The sequence below is a fragment of the Bos grunniens genome, chromosome 1, assembly GCF_055505025.1.
Source record: "Bos grunniens cultivar Pamir isolate PY7600 chromosome 1, Bosgru_T2T1.0, whole genome shotgun sequence".
In the NCBI taxonomy this organism is placed as follows: Eukaryota; Metazoa; Chordata; class Mammalia; order Artiodactyla; family Bovidae; genus Bos; species Bos grunniens.
In genome coordinates, this window is record NC_141165.1 from 8,189,451 (window position 1) to 8,215,215 (window position 25,765).

General features: G+C 38.2%; 1 protein-coding gene across 50 annotated transcripts in view; it reads right to left on the reverse strand.

The window, feature by feature from the left end:
• The window catches only part of TTC3 (tetratricopeptide repeat domain 3), a 129,764-nt gene that overhangs the window by 37,763 nt on the left and 66,236 nt on the right, over nucleotides 1-25,765 (reverse strand). For 34 of the 50 annotated variants that reach the window (XM_086407627.1, XM_086407480.1, XM_086406712.1 and 31 more), the window contains 13 exons: nucleotides 23,767-23,887; nucleotides 21,237-21,359; nucleotides 20,239-20,340; nucleotides 18,629-18,721; nucleotides 17,895-17,959; nucleotides 16,774-16,910; nucleotides 14,422-14,748; nucleotides 11,326-11,577; nucleotides 8,806-8,852; nucleotides 7,773-7,829; nucleotides 5,811-5,884; nucleotides 4,374-4,538; nucleotides 212-1,259 (listed from right to left, as the gene is read on the reverse strand). In XM_086407627.1, coding sequence (XP_086263753.1) covers nucleotides 212-1,259; nucleotides 4,374-4,538; nucleotides 5,811-5,884; nucleotides 7,773-7,829; nucleotides 8,806-8,852; nucleotides 11,326-11,577; nucleotides 14,422-14,748; nucleotides 16,774-16,910; nucleotides 17,895-17,959; nucleotides 18,629-18,721; nucleotides 20,239-20,340; nucleotides 21,237-21,359; nucleotides 23,767-23,887 — 2,611 coding nt within the window. The remainder of the gene's footprint in view (nucleotides 1-211; nucleotides 1,260-4,373; nucleotides 4,539-5,810; nucleotides 5,885-7,772; nucleotides 7,830-8,805; nucleotides 8,853-11,325; nucleotides 11,578-14,421; nucleotides 14,749-16,773; nucleotides 16,911-17,894; nucleotides 17,960-18,628; nucleotides 18,722-20,238; nucleotides 20,341-21,236; nucleotides 21,360-23,766; nucleotides 23,888-25,765) is intronic. The other 16 variants (XM_086407834.1, XM_086407705.1, XM_086405775.1 and 13 more) reach the window with 3 other exon arrangements.

The window sequence follows — 25,765 nt, forward strand, 5'->3', positions numbered from 1 at the left end:
TGCTTTATGTCTCAACTGGTGCAAAACTTGGATAGGATGAAGGGTATTGCTTACTACACTTCAAAATTCCTTCTGGCATTACCAGTCATGCCCTACAAAAGGGTTCATAAAGTCCATTATTTTAAAGGATTTTAGTAAATACAATGACAATGAAAAATTAAGAGGGAAATTTAACTTTGATATCAAGAAGACTTTCTCACTTTAGTCTTACCTGTACAGCAACCACTTGTGTACATGGAATATTTGTTACTTCATTGGTGCTTTCTGGATTTACTTCCCATTTGGCAGAATCGCCACAGTAGTCATCGTTTCTGCTAGCCTCACTCTGGGCTATATCAGCACCATCAGAGCTGCACTCTGACTTCACTGGTGTTTCCAAAGATTCCTCAAGGATCTGTGTTTCGGAGGCAATCTGGGTACCAGGGGCATTCTCAGCACTGAAATGATGAGCCTCAAAATGCACTTCCGTTATGTCACTGGCTACAAAAGACGGCACCACTGGTATTGGTCTTTGCAGGTGATACTCAGTAGGAACACTGGCCAGAGGGGTGTAAATGCTATACTGGGGCAAAGTCGGTAACACACTGATGAAGGCTGGTGGAGTCTGGGTAATGTCAAATCCCCGAAAGGGAAGATATGTACAGTATCCTGTGACCAACTGGGGTCGAGGCCAATAGGTCGCTTTCACTTCCTCAGGAACTGGTTTGGGAGAATTAGAGGAGACCGGCTTGTGACCGGTATCCTCAAAGACTGGCCTGGGAGAATCAGAAGACATCCCTTTGGGCTTCTCATCCTCAGAAACTGATCTGGAAGAATTATCGAAAACTGGTTTTGGCTTCCCAGTGTCACGAGCTGATTGGGGAGAATTAGCAGGTGCAGGCTGAGGCTTCACGTCCTCAGAAGCTGGTGCTGAAGGTAAGTCAGACACTGGTTTGGACTTTACATCTGGTTTAAATTCCCTAGCAGTTGGATTCAGTGGTAGTTTAACTCGTAAATACTCTCCTGTTTTTGAAATTTCTTCTACTTTTGTTTTAATGTTTTTCTTCTTTCTCTTTTTCTTGAGCCGTAATGCAACTTTCTTCAATGCGATACAGTTGTCAATCACAACAAAACGAGGACATCCCAGGAGAAACGCTTTTAAGCCTCCTGCTTTTTCTAGTATCTGTTGAGTTTCTTCTGGGAAGAACTCATATTCTTCAGAAAACATTTTGTTACTCATGTCCAAGGGACCATGTTCCTCCAACAACTGAGAGAAATAACTAGGCAAGAAAATACTTATGTTATTTTAAGGAAGTACTTACACATGCTTTTCTGAAGAAAATATTTCTCAAAATTTCCCCCAAAGCAAAATATTACTTCATTTCTAACTGACCTGAACATCTTCTCAACAAAAATATTATACTCATATTAAATCTGAGAAAGGCTAACTGTAATCAATTATACTATAAATAAAATTAAGTTTACTCCCCAGAAAATAATCCTTTTAAATTGGAAAAAAAGACTAAAAAGTTATTTTTTATAAGCTGTGATTAATTATTCAAACTACGTATATATATTTTAATACTTGCTTTTGGATTAAAAAATTTTTTTATTTGGCTAGGACTGCCGTCTATGGGGTCGCAGAGTCGGACACGACTGAAGCGACTTAGCAGCAGCAGTCTTAGTTGTGGCATGTGAGATCTTTATTTGCAGCATGTGGATCTAGCTTCCTGACCACGGATCAAACCCACGCCTCCTGCATTAGAAGTGCGGAGAATCACTGGACTGCCAAGGAAGTCTTTGGAATATCTTTTCATGTACCTGCTGGCCATCTGTATGTCTTTGGGAAAACGTTTATTCAAATCTTCTGCCCATTTCTACGCTGAATTTTTTTTTTTTTTGCTACTGAGTTGCCTCAGTTCTTCATACATTTTGGTTATTAGCCCCTTATCAGATATATGATTTTCATAATTGAACGATGACCATTATAAGTGTCTTCAACGGCCCTTGATGGACTGCCACAGTACCCGTGTACGTCACTGTCGGCACGGGGCCAAGCGGTAGAAATGGGGAAAATATTTCAGAAGGCATTCCCGTCCTAGTGCTCCAGGTGTGTCCCTTTGAAAAACCACTGTTTTCTCCATGCTCATGATTCCTTTCGCTTTTTTTCAAGAAGCAGATTAAAGATCAGGACCCAACTGCCTCTTTCTTGGAAGAAAGCATGACAAGCAAGTAAGAACCACCATGTTCTTTTTGGTAGGCAAAAACTGACATGGAGAAAAAACATGAATCTTATTTCACAAAGTTATTTTTATTTGCAACACACTGTGATTCAACCTACAATCAATTTCACTCTCCTGCTATCTGTAAGCTGCATGCTAGGATCACATTTTCTACTTTCTTTTTGAAACCTTCCACTTTAACTAGTTAATAAATCTTGACTAATTAACACCATTAAAGAATTGTTTTAGGAAAAACTGAATGCAGAAGACCATATACTACTTGCATAACAGATATACTATCTGCAATGTATAGTATAATACCATATACTATAATAGTATAGTATAATACCATATACTATCTGAATGCAGAATACCATATACTTCAACTATCTGTATCATAAAATATTAGAACAAAGGGGGTCACTGAAAACAAATCAGTCCAATCCCCTACTTTAAAGTAAAATATTTAAGTCAATTAAAAAAGCAGTTATCCCAATATTCTTAACTCCATGTCTGTTATGCTTTCTACTCAATATTCTTTTCAGATACAAAAGTTTAGTTTCATTTTTCTTTTATCCATTGGCCAATTAAAAAATAATCTTCAAACTAATGATCATTACGTGTTTATTTTTGAAAATTCAAAGAAAGAATTAAGTTCTGAGGTGTGACTTCCTGTAACTTCTTGACTTTCTCCTATTATAAGATATAAACTCCATTTCAAAATACACAAATCAACCTATTTTCTTCTCATAAAGTTACTTAATTTCTTCCCACTTATAAAGGTAATGTAGTCTTTAAGATGCAAACTCCTGAAAACTACAGTTTAGCTTCAGTTCAGATGCTTGAAGCAAAGTCTAGCATGTTTTAAGAAATACTAGTATAGGCCCCTGGAGAAGGAAATGGGTACCCACTCCAGTACTCTTGCCTAGAGAACCCCGGGGACAGAGGAGCCTGACGACTATAGTCCATGGGATCGCAAAGGGTCGGACACAACTGAGTGACTGAACAACAGTAACAGTATAGTTTTACAGCTGATTCCAGGTTGTCATCCAGTTCTCTGGGAATATGATTTGTTCAGCACTTCAACTCTGAAGAAAAACTATGAAGAGGGATCCAAGGGCATGTAACTAAACTGAAGAGGAATAATGCAACTGAGAAAAATAGAAAAAATAACCAAATTACAGATGAGTGATGGGTTTTCCAGGAGTTCGCTTACAAATTAATTTTCTATTGCAGATCTCAGCCCCTCACTTTTTTTCCCTAAAGAAAGCATCATGTACTACTTATTAATCCCAAGCTTAAAAAAAAAAAGAAAAGCAAATGCTTTTTAGATTTTCCTGAACTCTATTACTCTATCCACCCCACTCAGACTTGACTTTAGTGTTAATTTCTTTCTTTTTTTTCCTTTGGCCACACAGCATGTGGGATCTTGGTTCCCTGACCAAGGATCACACCTGTGCCCCCTGCAGAGTCCTAACCTTACTGGACCACAAGGGAAGTCCCCTAGTGTTAGTGTCACATTCACATTTTCAAACCAAATGTAATTCAGCCCACAGTTTCTTAAAAGGAAATCTTTTCCTAGATGAATGTCAGGAGGCCAAGTTTTCAGTACAATACAATACAATACAGGGCTCTGTATCTGTACTACATCCCAGCTGGACAGCTCTCTCAGCAGTAGTCACCAGATCCTGGTATCCCTTCCCAGTGAAGGGTAACACTTCACCAAGCCACATGAAGTGTCACCGGGCTTAGGAGACACCAAACAACATATGAACATATCATATCAACATAAAGACAATGAGAGCAAATAATCATACTATTCCTTGTCCAATATATACTGTGGAATTCATGATAAAAGATTATGGCTGGAAGCTTCATTTATCATTCCTATCAGGACACACTAGGACAGTTTTGGAAATACAAAGAATCTACATTAGCAGCACAAACTGACGCAACTAATAAACATTAGGGTTCTAAAAAAAATCTTTAATAGTTAAAAATCTCCAATTAACTTTGTGTAATACATGACCAAAAGCCATAGAAATACTTTTCTTCCCCAGAGTTTGTAAGCCAAACACAGATTCTTTTAATAGAAAGGGACACAAATTTAAAACAACTTAAGATCTTTTACTGACAGCCTCAATGTAACAGTTGGAATGTTAAGACACTTACTCGTATAGAGTTGAACATTTCTGTTTTGGGTTTATGTCCCACAGCTTCTTATTACGGACAACATACTCATTACTATGCTGTTCATACAGAGCTTCAAATTCTTCTATATCCTGCCGAAGGTGATCAGGCACTACAAAGGGGCCCGCAGAATTTAAACTGCGTTTGCTGATAAAACAAACAAATGATTTTCTCGTGAATAATAAACTTCTAGGTGACCCAGAATAACATTTAAATTGGAATAAAGATAGCATATTATTCAACTTTTGGATGCAAACACACACTAGCAGAGAATTTAATGCAGAAAAGTTAACTTTCCACAACTTTAGTCAAGAGATACCTGAGTGCTGAGTAAATTCTTTTATTAATAATTACTTACTCATGCTATCAAGAGTAATTTTTTTTAAAAACTTCTGGTTTAGAAAAAAAATCAATGTTGCATTAATTGTAACATGTTAAAAAGCAAAATGAAAGGTTTTATTACAATGGTGATCAATTTAAGTTAAAGTGAGATTGAGACTGGTAAAAGGTACTTAAAAAAAATTTTTTTTTAAGGAGTGTAAGAGTCTAGCACTCTGCAAAGCTGGAGTACTGTTGAGTGTGGGCTCTAAACTGGACTGCTGGTTTAAACTCTGGCTCTGCTGTGTATGAGCTTTGTGTCCTTGGGCACAGTCAACTGCACTGTATCTGAGCTTCCTTACGTGTAAAATGCATATAATAGTATTTATCTCCAAGAAAGAAGAATGGATTAGATGAGTTTATATATACATAAAAAGCTCTTAAAACAGTGCCTGCCACATAAGTGCTATCAAAATATAGGCTGCTATTATTTAAACTTAAAACAATTCCCCCAATGAAAGAGTCTGAAAGAGTCCACAAAAATATGCAAAACAACTGTTACTACAACTCATTTAAGAAATGCGGCAGGAAAAATTTGTGGGTCTTTGGTCCATAAAGGAATATGATATAAAAAACTTACTGCTACTTACTAGTTTTATTTCTTGTATCTACCTGTCTCTTAAAAACTCAGTTTCAAAAACCAGATCCACTGGAAATTGCTAATACCTAAGGCTGAACCATAATATCACATACAGCCTCCAAAATATCTTCCTAGTAATTATCAACAGGACATTCTCTTCACTAAACATTTTAGAGAGTATTTTCTAGGATTTTCCAACAGTATCCTGCACACAGTAAGTTCTCAACCTTATCAAATGAATGTTATCAACCCTCTGATTTTAATACAGTTTATATCAATTCTTAACACTGACAGCCCACATTATATAAATCAACCACAATGGGTCATATCAGGTTGTTATAACAGATGCATGTCTTCAGGCAGAGAAGTCAGGGAAATAAAAAAAAAGACAAGTTTAAAGGACACAGATTAATATACCTTTTAAGTTAAAACAAAAGCAAAAATTTTCAGACTGTGCTTACATATGGTCTTCACCTGAAGTGACAGTCTCATTGTTTGGTGTGACTGAAGGTGTTCCAGATCCAACTAACATAGGCTGGTTTAAAAAACAAAAATGACAATGATTTTCCACCTTTACCACTAAAACTGATGAATGCTCATATAAATATGCACAAAAATTGCCAATATATATGACTTATCTAAATTTTCTTGTGAACAGGGACATACAGTAATTAAATTTTCAACAGCCAAAAATAGGCACAAGCTAACATTTAGATAGTTTCTAAAACTCCAAAAAATTTTACACTATCACTGTGGAAACTCTCATTTTAGATAAACTACAGACATATAGTCAAAGATAAAAACAAAAGTTGTACTGGAACTTTTAAGCTACTCTTCAGTTCAGTTCAGTCACTCAGTCGTGTCTGACTCTTTGCGACCCCATGAATTGCAGCACACCAGGCCTCCCTGTCCATCACCAACTCCCGGAGTTCACTCAGACTCACGTCCATCGAGTTGATGATGCCATCCAGCCATCTCATCCTCTGTTGTCCCCTTTTCCTCCTGCCCCCAATCCCTCCCAGCATCAGAGTCTTTTCCAATGAGTCAACTCTTCACATCAGGTGGCCAAAGTACTGGAGTTTCAGCTTTAGCATCATTCCTTCCAAAGAAATCCCAGGGCTGATCTCCTTTAGAATGGACTGGTTGGATCTCCTGGCAGTCCAAGGGACTCTCAGGAGTCTTCTCCAACACCACAGTTCAGAAGCATCAGTTCTTCGGCACTCAGCTTTCTTCACAGTCCAACTCTCACATCCATGCATGACCACTGGAAAGACCATAGCCTTGACTAGATGGACCTTTGTTGGCAAAGTAATGTCTCTGCTTTTGAATATGCTATATAGGTTGGTCATAACTTTCCTTCCAAGGAGTAAGCATCTTTTAATTTCATGGCTGTAGTCACCATCTGCAGTGATTTTGGAGCCCCAGAAAATCAAGTCTGACACTGTTTCCACTGTTTCCCCATCTATTTCCCATGAAGTGATGGGACCGGATGCCATGATCTTCGTTTTCTGAATGTTGAGCTTTAAGCCAACTTTTTCACTCTCCTCTTTCACTTTCATCGAGAGGCTTTTTAGTTCCTCTTCACTTTCTGCCATAAGCTACTCATATGCTGCCCCTAATTTTCAACCCCTGCCTCCCATTTAATCCTGCAAATGTGTGATAGCCATTAAGAATTCACCATAAGACTTAAAAGTAATGCCCCAGTCATCTCACAGGCTTGAAGCAGAGCTTTAGGTGAGTGGAAGGAAGGAGTCTATCCATTCTGAGACTCTGTCATGATGGTTAGTATTTACTTTTTTTTTTTTTAAGTTTTTATTGAATTTGTTATAATACTGGCTCCTGTTGTTCATGTTCTGGTGTTTTTTGGCCACAAGGCATGTGGGATCTTAGCTGCCCAACCAGGGACTGAATCCTCTCTCCAGGCAATGGAAAGTGAAGGCTTAACCATTGGACCACCAGGGAAGTCTCAGCATTTTTACTTTGAATATTTAGGTAATAATTCCATTAATTAATAATAATATGCATCATGTCTTGTTATACAGGTATGACATGAGGGTACAGGGAAGTCAATTTGCCCAAGGTCACAGAGATAATAAAAACAGTAATTAGTAGAACCAAGGTTAAGAACCCAGGTCTGCCTGATCTCAAAGCAGCCCTGCTCACACTGAGGAACAGCCATAAAAAGTGCTACATTACGACAATGATTTCACTAGGAAAAACCTAGAAAATGAAAAGGGTAATAGTCTCTATTAAGAATTACATACAACATGAAACTTAAACTTCCTCAAAATGTAGAAAACTAGCAAAACATCTTTAAAGCCTAGAAAGTCTTTCTCTACAAAGTTCTTCAAAATATCCCAATAACTAGTTAATTCTCGAATTTATAAACTCAATTAAGAATCAACAGAGAAAATACTCCATACCTTTGAATCTTTTGGCTTCTTTTTCTTGCCTTTGTTTTTTATCTTGGTAGAATTAAACTAAAAAGTAAAAAAAAAAAAAAATTACTGAACACTCAAATAATAATATTATGAAGCTACCATATATCATAAAGATACCATTTTGATTTTCATAGACTGGTCCTAAGTTGAAGTACATAAAATGTTTACCAAAAATTAACACTTTAGTGTGTTAAGCCCCACTGTTTTGATTTATAATAGAAAATAAGAAAAATGCTAAATGACACCTAATGCTATATAAATAAAATTAATCGTTCCAACTTAAGATACTGGTACTCATTTTCAACAAGGTTTATGCCATTTCATGTAATTGATGAGATTCATAAAGTAATTCCAGCTATGTGCTTATCATATTTTAATGATTTTCCTTTACTAACCAAACTAGACATTTTGCACTTGGCCAGACACCAGGGGACCAACAGTGAAATTAGAAGCAGCATCTAACTTCCCATGGGGTCATGTCATCTGTGCTTCCACAGTCAGCCAGATAGGATCTGACTGAACAAAGACAAAATTTTAAGTATAGATAACTTGATCCTAAAAAAATCATTAAACAAGTATGTCTCTGTTCCAAAACTGCCACAAACTACTTAAGGAAGACAGCTCTGGAATTATTTTAACTTTTTAAGCTCAATTATAAGCCACTCAAAGTCCATTTGTTTTCCTTACAGAACAAAACACAATTTTAATCATTACAAGGTAACATTTCATTTTTATGCCATCAGATGACTCAAAAACTCCCTTCCTATGTCTATGATTAACATTCATTAGTTGTGAAAATTTATGGACACTGTCTAATTTAAGCTGCAGTGTGCTGACTGTTGTTCCAAGAGGAAGACTGGGATTACCCTTTCTAAGAAAATTGCCATGTTCCCCCGAAGTCCTCCAGATGTGGTTCTGGAGTGCCTCCTGGGATACAAAAAAACATTGGGTCCTCCTCTCCTCCTCTGGCTGACACAAATTAGAATATGACATTGAAAATGACGGGATAACTTACTGGCACGTCACCACTGTCCTGTTTCCTTAATACAGTGCAGCGGCTGTCTGTTAGAAGATACAGATGGTTTTGTAAGGAAACGAAAGGTTTACACTGCAGTACGATACACGAAGTCCTTAAAGAAAACCACCCCAGATACTACTAACATCCACTACATCCTACTCCTTATGTGGCTTTGACACAGTTCAGTTTAGAAACCAAGAGCAAAATGGCTGACTCAGTGGAAAACCAACTACTAAGAATCACAAAATTTCAATCTAACTCAGTACAACTTGAGTTTTTTCTAGATACCAAACTCTATGCATGCTAGGTGCTCAGAATACAGAAATGTATAGAGAAGTCCCTGCCATCAATAAGCTCATGTTCTGCAAACTACACAAGAGAGGCAAACACCACAGCGCAGTGTGCTAAAGGCCACAGTAAACGCAGTGAAACAAAGCTGACAGAAGAATGAAGTCTTCAAGGGGAACAGCCCAAGGAAGGGTCAGGGAGGGCTGTTGGGAACAGAGGACTTCGGATGAGCAAGCAAGAGGCTGGGATGTGAGCAGGGACAGCACAAGGCAGGTTTGGGCACAGCAGGAAGTGAGGTGTACATTCTGCGGGGAGACGGGAGCACACTACTGAGCCCAGACAGACACTGTGACTTCAACCTGCAGGCAAAAGAAGTGTTTCCCCAACAGAATACTTAAAGAGGATCAGACAGATGTTCTAGAAGAGTCAGCAGAAGCAGTGTGAGAGAAAGGTTTGGAGTGGGAGGGTCAGAGGCATGGAGACCTGTTAGAGACTACTGAGATCATAGAAAGGTTATTAAGATCCTGGCCTAGGGAAATGGAGATGGACAGGGAAGGGCAGATCAAGAATACAGCTTACTTGACTTGACAACAAACTAGATAAGGGGTAAAAGGCAAGAGGAAGGGTCGAGACCAATTTCAGCATTTCCTGCTTGAAAACAATACATAAAGCATTATTATCTGGGATAAATCTCATGCGGCTTAAACCATTCCAAGAGAGAATTTGCACACGGGATCCAAGAGAGAGTTTGGGTCTCCCAATTATCACAGCTCTGGTGATGTTATTGAGCACTGTTAATTTATAAGATCAGTGGATTTTGAAAAGTTTTTAACCAATGTAATTGTTCCTTTAAATGAAAGGAGATAAAATTGAAAATGTTGGGGTAAGGGTGAGAGGCAGAGGTAGTGAACTTGAAAATCTGCTGGCTGGTCATTTGGTTGGTGGCTTGCAACCCTATGACTGAGAGCAGAGAAACTGTCACAGCTGGATGGATTGGGTATTTCAGGCACAGAACACAAGAACCAGAGAAAATGCACAATGTAAGGGAATTGTGTCCTTTAGAATTGTCCTGTGCGATCCAAACATGCATCAAGTTTTGTAAGCTCAGTCCCAGAAAAGCATTTTATTCCCAGCAGGAGCAGGCTGAGTGCAATCAATCCAGGATATTAAGAAGCATGTTACCCCCAGTCATGAAGCAGTGTCCCTGGAAAATAAAGCCACCTATATCTGAATGTGCTCTCTAAGAACCACAACAAAAGTAAGCTTTCAGTTCCTTATACTGTATCTGAATTTCATAATGTGTAACTCTTTAGTACAAGGCCAAAACCTTTTCACGTACCCTTTAAAACAAACAGCATGAAATTTGAAAGTCTAACTCCTGGCAATACATAAAACAGACGTCTGATGAGAAGGGAAAAGGAAGAGGGCAGGGAGAGACAGTATCCTAAGAGATATATGTAGTACCAAAGATAACAAATTTAAATTCCGAATTGAAGAACGTGTCTCATTCTGGATGCCAACTGTCAAATCCACTTCCGTGTTCACAGCCGGGCGTGGAACTCTACCCCTGCACCAAGAATTTCCTCTTCCCGAGGAGCGGAACCCCTCAGCACTTTTCCTGGCCCTCTCTTCTCCCATATTACAGTTACCTGTATATTCATTTTACTCCTTTTTCTAAACATAAGGTCCTGAGGGCAAGGACCAGTGTAAGCATTTCTGAGTTCCCTGTTATCACACCTAGCACAAGGTGTTGAAGCAGCAGTAAAAGATTTCTGATGAACTGAGTTAGGGGTGTAGCTGGGCCACAGCCTCCTTTTCTGATTCCCAGCTCTAGGCTCTTCCCACCACAGCAGATATGTTATCTGTTCTAGATTCTGCAAACACTGCCTCCTTCTGCAGGCCAATGTTTCCTTGAATGCTACAAATCAAACCATTTGCTAAGAAACTCCATCCCTTTAATATATATATAAACTTTGTCATGACAACTGTCAAAACACCTACAATGAGAACAGTCCATGTAATGTATCCATCTGAGTGTCTTGACAACACTGAGATCCATAGAGTAAAAGGGCTTTAGTATATGAAAAAAATCACTGTTCTTAATACTAACTTCCCCAAATAAGCCAGATGTAGCATAATGATTTTCATTATTTTCTTTGTTAAGTATCTAAGTAAGCTATATCTTTTGAAGACTTTTTCCTTAGACACAAATCGAAACTGTCCACATACCCATTATATCAAAGAACTCGTCCAAGGCATTATGCAGTGCTGGGAACTTGTCTCTGTGTTCTTCTAGCAGCCATATTAAACACCGCGCTTCCTTCAGTGATGTAGGCTCATAGAAATAATCAAGTTGCTTTCCTTCTATAGAGCCTAGCTTATGACCGTATTTCTCATTCCAGAGAAAAGTCATGATGCTAAAATCAAGCTCCTTAAGAGGAGCCCCATAACGAGAAAAGAAAGGTCCTGTGGCATCTAAGCCTATAATAAAAACAAAACCCAAGTCAGAAGAAGGGAGGATTATTTGCTATAAAATTATATTCAGTTTCACATCTTGGAAAGCAGTTCTATTATAGTTTGCTTACATTTTCAGTGAAAACATTTAAACACTTGAGAATAAACTTATTCAAGCTATTATGGATTTCAGAAATACCATTTCACATGAATATGCTAAATACAGTAATTCTTACCTATTAGTTGAAAAAGGTGGGCCAAAGGCTTCTATTATTCTAGCTATTTTTTTTTAATAATTGCATTGATCACATTTATTTTATACTCATCTTTTAAACTTATTCAGTTGCATTTTCATTGTATATATAACTCAACAGACACATAATTTTATAGGTTATTTGCAAAAAGTGAGCTTATGTCCATACCCTTTCTTAGAGATTAAAAAAAAAAAAAGCACATAAGGAATGAACATGGGATGAGGAGCTGCCTCCAATGATTACACAACAATTTAGCTATGTGGCAGCCACTACAGTACTCTAATATCTGGGAAAGCAGAGGTCAGAAAGATGAGAGAACGACCCACAAAGAAGAAACTGAATGTCTTTCCATCAGTTTCTATGGCTTGAGAGCAGTCCTAAAGAGATTCATATTCACATGAATATGCTAAATACAGTAATTCTTACCTATTAGTTGAAAAAGGTGGGCCAAAGGCTTCTATTATTCTAGCTATTTTTATTAGACTTAGGAAAAGAAGGAATTTTTTAGTATTTATTCTTATTTATTTGGCTGTGCTGAGTCTTAGTTATGGCATGAGGGATCTAGTTTCCTGACCAGGAACTGAACCTAGGAGCATGGAGTCTTCACCACTGGACCACCAGGCAAGGCCCAGAAAAGGAATTTTTTAAAGGCGTTAAATTCCTTTAAAAATACAACAGTAACTTTTCACTACTTCATAATGATTTTCATTCAAATTAGTACAAGCTAGCTAGATTTTACAATGCTTTTCTACGTATATTCTATAATAACAAAACATCAATGATATATGGAACTTCCCAAATGCCTTTAAAACAGAAAATGGGTGAACTCTTCATCCAACACCTTCAAGAATGCACCTTATCCCCTCGAACACCGTGGCCCCTTACCGTCCTCACGAGAATTTCAGGTGGTCACTATTCTCAATCTTCCTCCCGCTTTGACAACTCCAGAGAAAGGGGTGGCTGCACCCTCAGGCACTACTACTGAAAGGAGGTGAGCCCCTGCTGCGTGCTAACACAGCCACCAAAAGCAAGGACTGGCTCTGCTCTCTCCCCCTACGTCTCTAACACTGGACGGGTCACAGGCTTTCAGTCTGCAAATGAAGCAGAGACTGCCAAGTCAAAACTACCCCAGACGGCTGAGCCTTCCAGTCGCAACAGCTTTGCAGAGGTCATGTTACATATCAGTGTATTTAAACACGAGAATCAGTGACCATGTAAAATACACACATGATACAAGGTTTAAGGGAATCACGGATGAAGAAATACCACATTCAAATCTCCAAATAGAGCTCACATCAGAGCATGTGCTCAATAAGAGGAAGGCAGCAGATCACACCTAGTACTGAAATGTTAACCCCGCTCCTGCCCAATTTAAATTAATCTTTGTTAAATAAAGCAAATTAAAGTAAGAAATATAAAAAATTTTATCATTTCCTTGTCTGTTTAGTAGACACTAATGGCAGCATCACTTAGGATAGTTTTATGGGGCCAGGAACCCATGGAGACACATGTCCACAGCAGCAACATTAGTTACCAACCACACCGAGTACTGCCACCTCGCTCTGTCTCCACTGACAGACACTTAGTAGTATATTCTCTGAAACCCTAGTGTTCCATCAGCTCCCGTCTCTAAGGCAGGTCAGGCCAGCAATCTCTACAGGCCGCTGCTACGGCTCCTGCTAGCCTTTTACCCAACAGCTGCCGACTGAACCGTCTACTGGGTTAGGAAGTGGCCACCTCGGTCACCGGGACAAACAAGGCCATGGTGGATGCTCAAGGACCCCATCCTCTAGGGTCAGTCGGCAGCTTTCTCTACCGCTGCATTCCATGGTCCCTGAGTAGGTCTGGTAAAGAGCCTGCTCGAAGGTTCTTCCTCAACCAAACTAGGAAAATCAGGACAGAGCACCAGAGTTTTATGACCCTGTGATTCACACTGCTGAAGGTCAGCCCCAGGACATTTCTCTTGATCCTTAGATACAGATCTGCCATAGGCATCCTAACCAATCATCCATAGCTCCATCCCACTCTCCCCTCCAAACTCTTCACAACCCCAGAGGGCACCCCTGTGCAGCTGACTCCAAGGGGTGCTATTCACCCAGGGGAGTGCCTAGTAGTCACAAAATTAACACACTGACAATAGTTGAGCATAACACAGGACTGGACTTTCTTACTGACTGGACTTTGCTGTGTTGACATATTTCACAAAAGCACAAGGTAACCTTTCTATACAAAGAAAGTGAAGTCGCTCAGCCATGTCCGATTCTTTGCAACCCCATGGACTGTAGCCTAACAGGTTCCTCTGTCCATGGGATTTTCCAGGCAAGAATACTGGAGTAGGTTGCCATTTCCTTCTCTAGGAGATGTTCCCGACCCAGGGACTGAACCTGGATCTCCCGCACTGTAGGCAGACACTTTACCAGGAAAAGTGTCACCAGGAAAGTCAACCTATCTATAAGGTAACCTAAAAATTGTGAACTTCAGGAAACAGTATTTTTTAACCATACAAATTTGTAGTTCTACATTTTAAAAAGTCATAAATGATAGTAAAAAGAAGAAGGATTCAGAAGTCTGTATTTATCCTCCTACGAAACTGCATCTCTACAATTAAGAGACATACCAAAGCTATTAAGTTTCTGGATCCAGGTGGCTAGTTTTGGGTCCACTTCTTTAAGCTCACTCAAAACATGCAGAAATACCCTTGTCTTTACTCTGTTCTTTTCTTGGATCAAATGACGAATGACATAGTCCACTGCTTCATTCAGGAAATTTCTGCTAGAAAAACACGTTGTGTAGTCTTCTGTGGTTAAAACCTTCCAAGAAAGCAATTCTTTGAGAAGCTTGGAAGTATTCAGTATCCCGGACTTAATCTTGTCAGCGTACTGCTTTATGCACTGCAGAATTCTGTCATCAAGGAACTGGCAACTTTGGACATGGTTGATAGTTTCTAAGGATGAATAACAGTGGTCAGTAAAAAGGAGAAAGAGGACCAATTTGCAAAAACATAAACTCTGAAAAATTTAACCTAACATTGTGTGTGAAAGTGAAGTTAAAGTGCTAGTTACTCAGTTGTATCTTACTCTTTGAGACCCTGTGGACTGTAGCCTTGCTAGGGTCCTCTATCCATGATATTCTCTGGCAAGAATACCAGATTAGGTAGCCGTTCCCTTCCCCAGGGGATACTCCCAACCCAAGGATCAAACCCACATCTCCTGCGTTGCTGGCAAATTCTTTACTGTCTGGGCCACTAGGGAATTACATAGCAATATAATCTGTGACTCAGATGTATTCTTTATGTTGTTTTAAATAACCTAAGAACTTTTAAATTAGATATATAAAGTATTTAACTTTAAAAGTGCCTTTAAAAGACATGAAACTTCACAGTAAATCAAACATATCAAGTATCTTATTTCCTTCACTGGTACCACTCATGTAATATCTAAAAACTTAGTTCCTCTAAAATAAGGTTACTTTCCTCAACAATCTTAACTGAGCCTTATCGACTACTCAGATTTTACATTCAATAAATATGTTTCAGGCATGAATGTAAAGCTTTTTTTTTTTTTCCTGGAGTTGAAGGGATCATTGCTTCAAGTATAAAAACAATATTTGGTTGAATTTGGATAAATGTGTGTTATCTATCTTACTGTTGAATCCTCAATCATAGACCTGTGGAGTTACTGATCGCAGTATCTCAAAAGTGCATCTTCCTGCCCAGGCATTTCCCCCCCAAAGTGGTCATTTAACCTCTTGACGCTAATACAGTAAATAAACATACAAATACAAAAAATATATAAAGTAAATGATGTTCCCTAAAATTTTTTTTCAGTAGAAAAGACAGTTCTGATTGATTTCTGAAACATTAATGGAATAACCAGTCAATCCTAAAGGAAATCAAATCTGAATATTCATTAGAAGGATTGATGCTGAAAACTCTAATACTCTGGCCACCTGATGCAAAGAGCCGACTCTTTGGAAAAGACCCTGATGCTGGGAATGATTGAGGGCAGGAGGAGAAGCAGGTGACAGAGGATGAGACGGTTGGATGGCATCACTGACTCAATGGACGTGAGTCTGAGCAAACTCTGGGAGACAGTAAAGGACAGGGAAGCCTGGTATGCTGCAGTCCATGGGGGTGCAGAGAGTTACACATGACTTAGTGACTAAACCACAACAAGATGAAAAACAAAAACAGCAAGAGGAAATATTAATGCTGGCAACAGTCATCAGAGTAGAAAATGAGAATAATTTAACTCAAAACTGAAAGGAGTCCTGGGGATATAGTGCACAGTACAATGACTATAGTTAATAATACTGTTTCATGTATTTGCATGTAGACCTTGAAAGTTCTCATCATGAAAAAAAAATTCTGTATGTATGGTGGTGGATGTTAACTGGATTTATTGTGGTAATCATTTTGCAATATATAGAAATATCAAATCATTATGTTGTACACCTGAAACCATACATTAAAAAAACACAAAACTTGAAAGTAAATGTGTCCACAGGGACAGTAAATCACTGAGACTGCTCCCATGTTGATCAGGGAATGCTGATAAGATGAGCATAAAACACGAAGTAATCTCTCTGGCATTTCATATGAACTGCTTCTTTATGTGAAGCAGCATACTTCAGATAATCAGTGGCTAATTTACAGTTCAAACATATGTGTGGAATTTGAAATACTATTTTCACGTTCACTTTGGAGATAAGGGAACTGAGACAATTTGCCCTAAGTGGCAGGAAAGTGTTTTCAATCCCTGTATATTACTTATAAATTCAACGTTCCTTACACCACTCCCCTCCCCATCTCAGGGTAATCAAAAGATGGTGATACTATTAAAATACCAAGGGAAATCTAAATTTCAATTCAATTTAACTATTAACATAAAGCCCAACAAGATGAATATTTGTATACACACTTTTAAGCAAGAATATATGATTCTCATCACGCATCAGACTCCCAGCATACCTCTCTGCTCTTCAGTTTTTGGTGGGTTACTTTCCCTTAAGTCTTCTTCCAGTCTTTCTTGTGCTAATTTTTTTGCTTCCTTTTTTTGGAGCTTTCGCTTCAATTTTTTGTCTTCTTTCAGCCTCAACTTCTCTAGGCTGATAAATAATTATAATTAATGACAATTCACCTTTGTTATGAACTCAATCAACTACTTTCCTTTGCCTATTGTAGAAGCCATTTTCCAAACAATAAACTAGAAGTTTTCTTTTTTAGTTAGAACTTGGGACTACATCCTCTGTTCAATATCAAAAACTTTTGACACATGGTCAATTCAATCAAAACAAGTGTACTTGTTTCATAAAAACAAGAACATCAATGACTAAGTGATTTCTAATTAAGGATGCATATATAGATCATACACATATTATCCCCATGTATAGAAGATACACCATTAGAGTAAAGAGGAATAGTAAAAAATTACTATGCAAGTTAATACATGTAAATACTCATTTGCACAGTAAAATATCATTTTCATAACCCAATAATGATCCATAAGACTCAAATTTGGTCAATATGGCTACAAGAAATTCTCTTCAACAAATAATTCATCTTTTCTTTTGCTTTTTCTTGGTCACCAATGATAAAAAAAATAACTTCTTAAAACGGAAAACAAAAAGCAGGGCAAAAAAGAAAAGAAAAAAGGATTGAATTATTTGAACAAGAAGATAACAGAAAAGTGATTAATTTTGACAGTTCATTTGAGTATTTCAGGGTGAGAGAGAGTCACTGGTTCAAATGTTTGCTGAAGAGAACAAAAGGAAAGACGTTTTAGGAATTAAAGTATAAACAGCTGAGAGCTAAGTATGTAATTTTTATCCAAATGCCAAATCTACTGAACATGTCATTTCATAGTTCAAATGTCATAATTTTACTTATAAATTCAATCACTAAATAATGCTTCTTATTCAAGTTTTTAGCATTTAACTATTCAAGGTTGTCTTGAAAGTTATAAATACTTATAAAATTCACTTCAAAACTACTTATTTGGATATGTGTGCTGAGCCAATTTTTAAAACAGCGTGTGTTTAATAGAATCATATTCTAATGGACATTATTAATCTGATTATTAAAAATCTTACCTAGAACATTTCTGTTTCAGAATAGGTCTTGGAGGAACCTTTTCTTTAATGACCTTGTGTTCAAACTTTAAATAAAACAGAGACATCTAAAATTTGTCTCATGCTCCCACGACATTAAGCATAAAATCACAAGTTTAATACGCATTTCAAAAGCATAGTCAACATCCAAATTGATAGAGAACAGTAATGATACTCTGACCCAAACAAAAGCCCAGAACACTTTAGCAACACAATTTACTGAAAAGAACAAGAGAGTACACACAGTTAAAGAAGGTTGAAAAAAATTAAGAGTAAGCAGATCAAATGAACGACAGATGTCATTACAACAACCCACTCCTATAGCTCCCACATAGTGCAGCTCAAGACCCTCCCTCCCTCCCTAAGATCCCCCACCTTGTCAATACCAAAAAGTTTACTGGAAATTTAAAAAACAAAGTTATCAAAAGGAGTAAAATCAGTAAAACTGAAATGCAAAAAACCTCCTTTGCCTTTTAGGAGACAAAAGAACACTAGAATCCTTAATTGCAAAGAATCGTTCTTAAAAAAAAAAAAAAGAGAGAAGCAGCATTCTTACATCCTATTATTTCCTATAATTTCTTATATTAAGTAACTATTTCATTCCTGGAAAATGCAAGATCCAAATAGTTTAAGTTCTATAAATTTACGTCTCATATTTTATAAGGTATAAGCATTTTGGTTATCTATTTAATGAGATTTCCCCAGTGTCTACTTACTTCACATTTAACTTGACCACCACTGCTGAAGATGATAATCTTTGAAATGATTCCTTCACAATCAGGAGTAAGACAGATTCCTTGCAGAAAATCCTATTTGATTTAAAAATGGGAGGGGGGGAGAGGGGTTACATCTTGGCATAAATGTACACATGTATGCCATTTTAACCAAGGAACAGTCAAAATATGATCTAAAACCTTCTTCAGGAGGCACTGCAAAGTCCCTTCTCACTGTCATCTGATTTCCAGAGCATCCAGCTGCAGGGCTGTCCGCCTGACTTGCTTGGTCATGTAAGGTGAGCTGCCCTGACGTGTGCTACCATCCACACCAAAGCTTTAAGAAACACTGAGTGGACTGGCCACTGCTCTTTCCTCTAGATCACAAGAACATGTCCCAGTCACTCTTCAACCTCAATTAAGTTAGAAACAAAGTCCAAAAAAAAAAGAAACAAAGTCCACAGCCCCACAGACCAGAGCTGCCATTGCCCAATCCTGGACAACAACTGCAAAACTGCAAGACAAGTAATGTAAGCAAGAAACAAGCCTTTCTTACTTTAAGTCATGAGACATTCGAGTTACTTCAAGGTACCCTAGTGAAAGCTAATATACCGAGGGTACTTCAACTCAGGGGAATGGTTAGGACCACTAAGGGCATGGGTATAGCTGGTAGTGGTAGTGGCAATTTTGTCCAACTCTTTGTGACCCCATGGACTGTAGCCCACCAGGCTCCTCTGTCCATGGGATTCTCCAGGCAAGAATACTGGAGTAGGTTGCCATGCCCTTCTCCAGAGGATCTGCCCGACCCAGGGATTGAACCCGGGTCTCCTGCATTGCAGGTGGATTCTTTGCCGTCTGAGCTACAGCGCCACCGCCCTGAGGGTATAGCTAGAGAAGCTCAACTGAAGTGAGACAAAGACAGCACGAGCGACTCAACGGCAACAGTTATTTGGTCACATCATCACACCTCTAGATAACAACATGAAAATGTGTAAAATATGAGAATTTATTTTTACTAGACTTGAATATTACTTCTGCTAACATTCACCTAGCACAACCACCTTATTCTTTTCTCAAGAGTCTAAAAGTAGTGTAGAATAAGGTTATTTTTTTTAAGTCCATAGTTTATATGAATAAGAAACAAAGTCTATGAATGAAGATTATTAAACTATGACTGCTCTCAAAGTATATCTGGCTAATGGTAATTAACATAGTTATCTCACTAATTAAGAGAAACTCCAACCAAATATGGCAGCACAAAATTTAAGTTGATTTCTTAATACAAATTATCTCAAACTTTTTTAGAAAATAAAAAATTTGAGGCCCTAATTCTACATCATAACATGAAATAATTTATTTTTGATCATACATTCCCAACATAAAAGGGGGCAGTTCAACAATTTATTAAAAGCCTCTATGGTTATTGCCTTTACACTTGTATAAATGAAAAACAAAAACTTTGTACTTTATCATTAAAACTTTTAATACCTTCTAATTATGTCTCACACAGAGAAATTCATATTCACTTAAGACTTTTCTTGAAGATTCTCGGGGAAGAAAAATCAATATACAATAAGCATACTAAAAAATCCAGAAAATCTTGTTAGTCTTACCTTGTCAATTTTATCATTGAAGGTTGTTGTTTTTAACTTCTTCCAGCAGTTCATGTGAAATTCTATTTTACAATACTGGCAACAGCTGATCCGTATAAAACCCTGGAGTTTTAAAACAATTTTTAATTCACATCTTAAAAATGTCTACATACACACTTTCACATCCACAACACATAATAAGACAGAGACGTGTTTGCATTCACCTGGCAGACATAACTAGATGTCACATTTCCTCCCAGGGAGTACAGTAGTTCCATACCCCAGACTGCCTAGCGCTGAAAACACTGAGCTTGACTGACATTCATTTCCACAATTTACAGTTGTGTATTCCTTTGAAAGTGAAAGTGTTAGTCGCTCAGCTGTGCCCGACTCTTTGTGACCCCATGGACTGCAGCCCACCAGGCTCCTCTGTGCATGGGGGTGTTCCAGGAGAGGATACTGGAGTGGTTTACAAAATATCAAATACTTTATAAACTTTATTTCATCTGAACTACTAACCAGGGCAGCAGGCAGCTTCTATTTTCTTGAATAAACTAAGGTGCAGTGTTCTATTCACTCAATTAACTGCCAGACTCAGTCTCAGATTTAGGTTAGGGGTTATTCAGTGATCAGATTGGTTCCTAGATTTCAATTCTTCAGATTCCTGGATTCAAATTAAATAAGAAACTAGAACTGCAGCAAATCAGGGTAATTACCTCACAGTGCTTCCTGTGCTCCTAAGGAGCAGGCAGTTACACGAAGTGGTGGCTAGAAGGCGGAAATGGACTTAGCTAGCCTGCCTTCTCAGGTCACCACCACTGCCCTCGGAGTTTATGTCAACGACTCTGGGTCCCCAAGTGAGGTGCTGCAGACTGAAGTCAGGGGAGGAGGCAGACAAGAGGATGTGAAGCTACCAGCAAGTCAGAGAACTTGGGGGGCTCCAACTAAAGAATTTGTTCTGAAACCATTTTCAGGCACAATTCAGCAAGTTCATGTCCCGGTATACCCTCATTCTGTACCTTAAAGTCTGGATCAGTTATATATATCTGGATTTTGGAATATCCATGGCACTTCTGATAGCAACAAGTGGCATCCGGCACTGGAGGGAACCTGCATTCTTCAACAAATTTCTCTAACAGCATCTACAACAAAAGTAAACAAAAATGATATGACAACACTAATTCATCAAATTCTTTCAATAATCTCTTGCCATTAAAATATTTTCAGCACACAAAGGACCAAATGCCTTTTAGCCAAGAAACTACATACAACTTACAAAGTTTTTCCTCCTGGAGAGAGGCTGATACAGAGACATGCTGAGAAAAGAATGGAAGAAAAGGACTGAACAAAAAATTTTCAGAATTTCAGACTGAATCAAAACCTTAGCCTTTGTTGTAATCCTCAAACCTCATTTTACAATACATACCTCTTAAAAACCTCCTTTAAGCATTCAGAGGCGCCTAATGAGGTAGAATTAGCCTTAGGACTCCACTTTCTGCCCAGGGTCACTTCACCTGGGACATCCTCCCACCCCTACTGACATTCCTCCTCCTCCCTGAACCCCGGAACTTGTGCTTGCCCATCCCCTGAAGAGTTACACCACTGCCACCGAAGTCCCCGACACTCATGCCAGGCTTCCCAGGATGGTTCACTGTTATCAATATCAATAGTTCCAATGCCTCCATCCCAGTCCAGAATAAAGAGAGGAAAATCCAACAGTCCCTCTGTTTTATTTCTTATAACAGTTTTGTTCATATATAATTCATGTACCATACAATTCATGCACTTAAAGTGTATAGTTCAGTGGTTTGTTAGTATATTCAGAGTCATGTAACCATCACCACAGCCTAAATTTAAAACATTTTCACCACTCAACAAGAAATCCCATACCCATGAGTAATCCCTCATCTTTCCTCAGTCCCCTATCCCCTGACAACCACTAATATACTATCTGCCTTCAAATATAGATTTTCCTATTGTGAGCACTTCATTGGAGGTCCAGTTGTTAACACTCTGTGTGATTCCATTGCAGGGGGCACAGGTTTGATCCCTGGTTGGGCAACTAAGATCCCACATGCTACATGGTGTAGCCCCCAAAGAAAAAAGTCCTACTGTGGAGATTCCAGATAAACAGAATCACACAGTATCTGGCATTTCGTACCTGGATTCTTTCACTCAGTGTAACATTTTCAAGGTTCATCTATGTTGTAGCATGTATCATTACTTCACTCCTTTTCATGGCCAAATGTGTTACATGGATACACCACATTTTATTTAACCATTCATCAGCTAATAGCCTTTGAGTTCTTTCCACTTTTTGACTATTTTTAATAATGCTACTATGAACATTTATGTTTAAGTTTTCGGGAGAACTTATGTGTTCCTGTCTCTGAGTATATTTAGGACTGAAACTGCTCAGCCATTTGGTAACTCTATCTTTAACCAATGAAGAACTGCCAGATTGTTTTCCAAAGCAGCTCCACCATTTTAAATTTTATAGCAATGTATGAGGGTTCTGATTTCTCCACATCCTTGCCAACACTTGTATTGTCTTTTTGATTACAGCCACCCTAATGGGTGTGAAATGGTACCCTGTTCTCATTTGCATTTCTCTGATGGCTAATTGTTGAAAACACTTTGCACATTTATCATCTATTTATACAAGCTGTTGGCAGATACTCCTATGCAGATCTTTCAGCTACTTTTAGAGTAAGAGTTGATGCCTGTGCTTGTAAAAGCTTTAGTTAAAAGCAAGTTCTGAGTATACATCAGGGCTCACCACAAGTTACAGCCTATCCCAGTCAAGTTACATGATTTAGTCTTTCTAGAACTAACAAAGCACCCCATGATTCTGGATATGAGACCAATTTATACTTTTTAGGTCTTCAGTGTCAATAACTACAGAAATTATAAGGAAACAATCATGTGAAATCCTTCTCTAAGTACAACCAGCACACAACAGTGCACTCTAGCCAGAATGCCTGGATTCAAGTCCCAGCTCCACCATTTCCGAGCTGTTTAATCTTGAACTCATCACTGCGGCTGCTGCCAAGTCACTTCAGTCATGTCCGACTCTGTGCAACCCTATAGATGGCAGCCCACCAGGCTCCCCCGTCCCCGGGATTCTCCAGGCAAGAACACTGGAGTGGGTTGCCATTTCCTTCTCCAGTGCATGAAAGTGAAAAGTGAAAGGAAGTTGCTCAGTTGTGTCCGACTCTTAGCGACCCCAGGCAAGAGTATTGGAGTGGGGTGCCATTGCCTTCTCCGGAACTCATCACTAAATCTGTCTAAACATAATCTTCCTCATCTGTCAAACGGGAATAATCACAGTGCTCATCACATAGGGTTGCTAGAAGAGGTACAGGTAATGATAAATGGAAGGTGTATGATTGGCAAATAGGAAATACCAAATAAATGTTGGTGACTCCACCAGTTTTTAAAGGGGAAATGAAGGAGCTGAGGACACAGTGTCATCTTATACCTGAGTCAAGAGCACAGGAGTGCAGATGAGCTTTTATGGTTAGTAAGAAGCTCTACAGAAATAATTACCTTTATCTTCCCTGGCTGAGTCTCCTCAATAACCACATTACTTGTGGGCCAAGTTAACACTCCAGGAAGACGGCAGATCAAGGTTCTTGCTTTCTCAAAATGATTAAGAGCTTCTAAAAATCTAAAGTCAGAATTACGAAGAAGGTATTAAAGATGAGACATGAATTTCCACTCCCCACAAGGCACAGAGATTTCAAGCTTACCAGGAAGAGTACATTTGACAAATCACTGCACAGAAATATTCATGGTAACCCATATTTTCTTAAAAAAACCAAGACATTATCACTCTTTGCTACAAAAGTAATATAAATTAAACACAAATGTACCAGGACACTGGTTTTACTATGGTAGGTGCACACTAGTCTTAAGCTGTAATTTATTTTTTAAAGTTTTCCACAATTAACACAGAAAATTGAACAAATTTGGTTGTTCCATTTTTATTTAATTTACTAATCTAATTAAAGGAGGTCCTTGTAGTGCAACATCATAGGTCTACTTCAACTAATTAATCATAAACGGGGAAATTTTTTTTAACTTGATTCATTTAAAATGGCTATAATAAAATCTCTCTGCTATAAAACTGTTAAAGAGCTTGTGTATTCTGGACATCTTTCTTCAGCTATAAAGCAGTTGATTATTTTAACACAACAAATGTGTATGTAAACTTGTTTTACTATAAATGTGATATGTTTTAGTGCCAATTTACAGTTAAAAAAAAATACCAATAGATTCCCAAAGTTCATTCAACCAAAGAATATTAGAATAATGAATTATAAGGTTCTCCCAGTCTCTATTCTTCTTGTTAGACTACAGAAGCAAAAGGTTTCCTGTTCTTCAATCTTGAAACCATCTTCCAATTGAAGAAGTCATTTTTACCTTTGCACAGATGACTTCACCTACAGAAAAGCTAGACCACCATCCACCGTAAGACGGTTATAAACAGCAAGACTTTAAACCAGAGACTACACATTACAACAGCAAAAATCCAGCTAGCTTATTGGTCACTGGATGCCGAACTGTATTATTTAGAAATTAAAATTTAAAAGCCTTTCCACAACATTGTAAATCAATTATACTTCAATAAAATTTTTAAAAATTTTAAATGACTTTCAAAATGGTAAAAGACTTCTTCACTTATCACAACCTCCATGATGTTACATATTTGTTATTTTCCTAGATCTAGTGAATATGTACATGTGGTCACTGCATTAAACGGGTGTGTCCTAAACAACTTATGCTAAACCTTCAAATTAATTGCATTTGTTATTACCGTGGAGATGACTGCAAAATCCTCACTACCTCTGATTCTTTATCAGTTTCAGAATCAGTCCTTCCAATGAATATTCAGGGTTGAATTTTCCTTTAGGATTGACTGGTTTGATCTCCTCACCGTCCAAGGGACTCTCAAGGGTCTTCTCCAGAACAATTCAAAAGCATCAATTCTTTGGCACTCAGCCTTCTTTACAGTCCATCTCTTGGATCCATGCATGACTACTGGAAAAATCATAGCTTTGACTATACGGACCTTTGTCAGCAAAGTGTCTTTGCTTAATACACTGTCTAGGTTGTCATAGGTCTCCTTTCAAGGTGCAAGCATCTTTTAATTTCATGGTTGCAGTCACCGTCTGCAGTGATTTTGGAGCCTAAGAAAATAAAATCTGTCACTGCTTTCACTTTTCCCCTTCTATTTGCCATGAAGTGATGGGACTGGATGCCACGACCTTCCTTAGTTTTTTTTTAAAGTTGAGCTTTAAGCCAGCTTTCTCACTCTCCTCTTTCACCCTCATTAAGAGGCTCTTTAGTTCCTCTTCATTTTCTGCCATTAAGAGTGGTATCATCTGCATATCTGAGATTGTTGATATTTCTCCCAGCAGTCTTGATTCCAGCTTGTGATTTATCCAGCCTGGCATTTCGCATGATGTACTCTGTATGTAGACTGAAGGCAGGAGGAGAAGGAGACGACAGAGGAGGAGATGGTTGGATGGCATCACCAACTCGA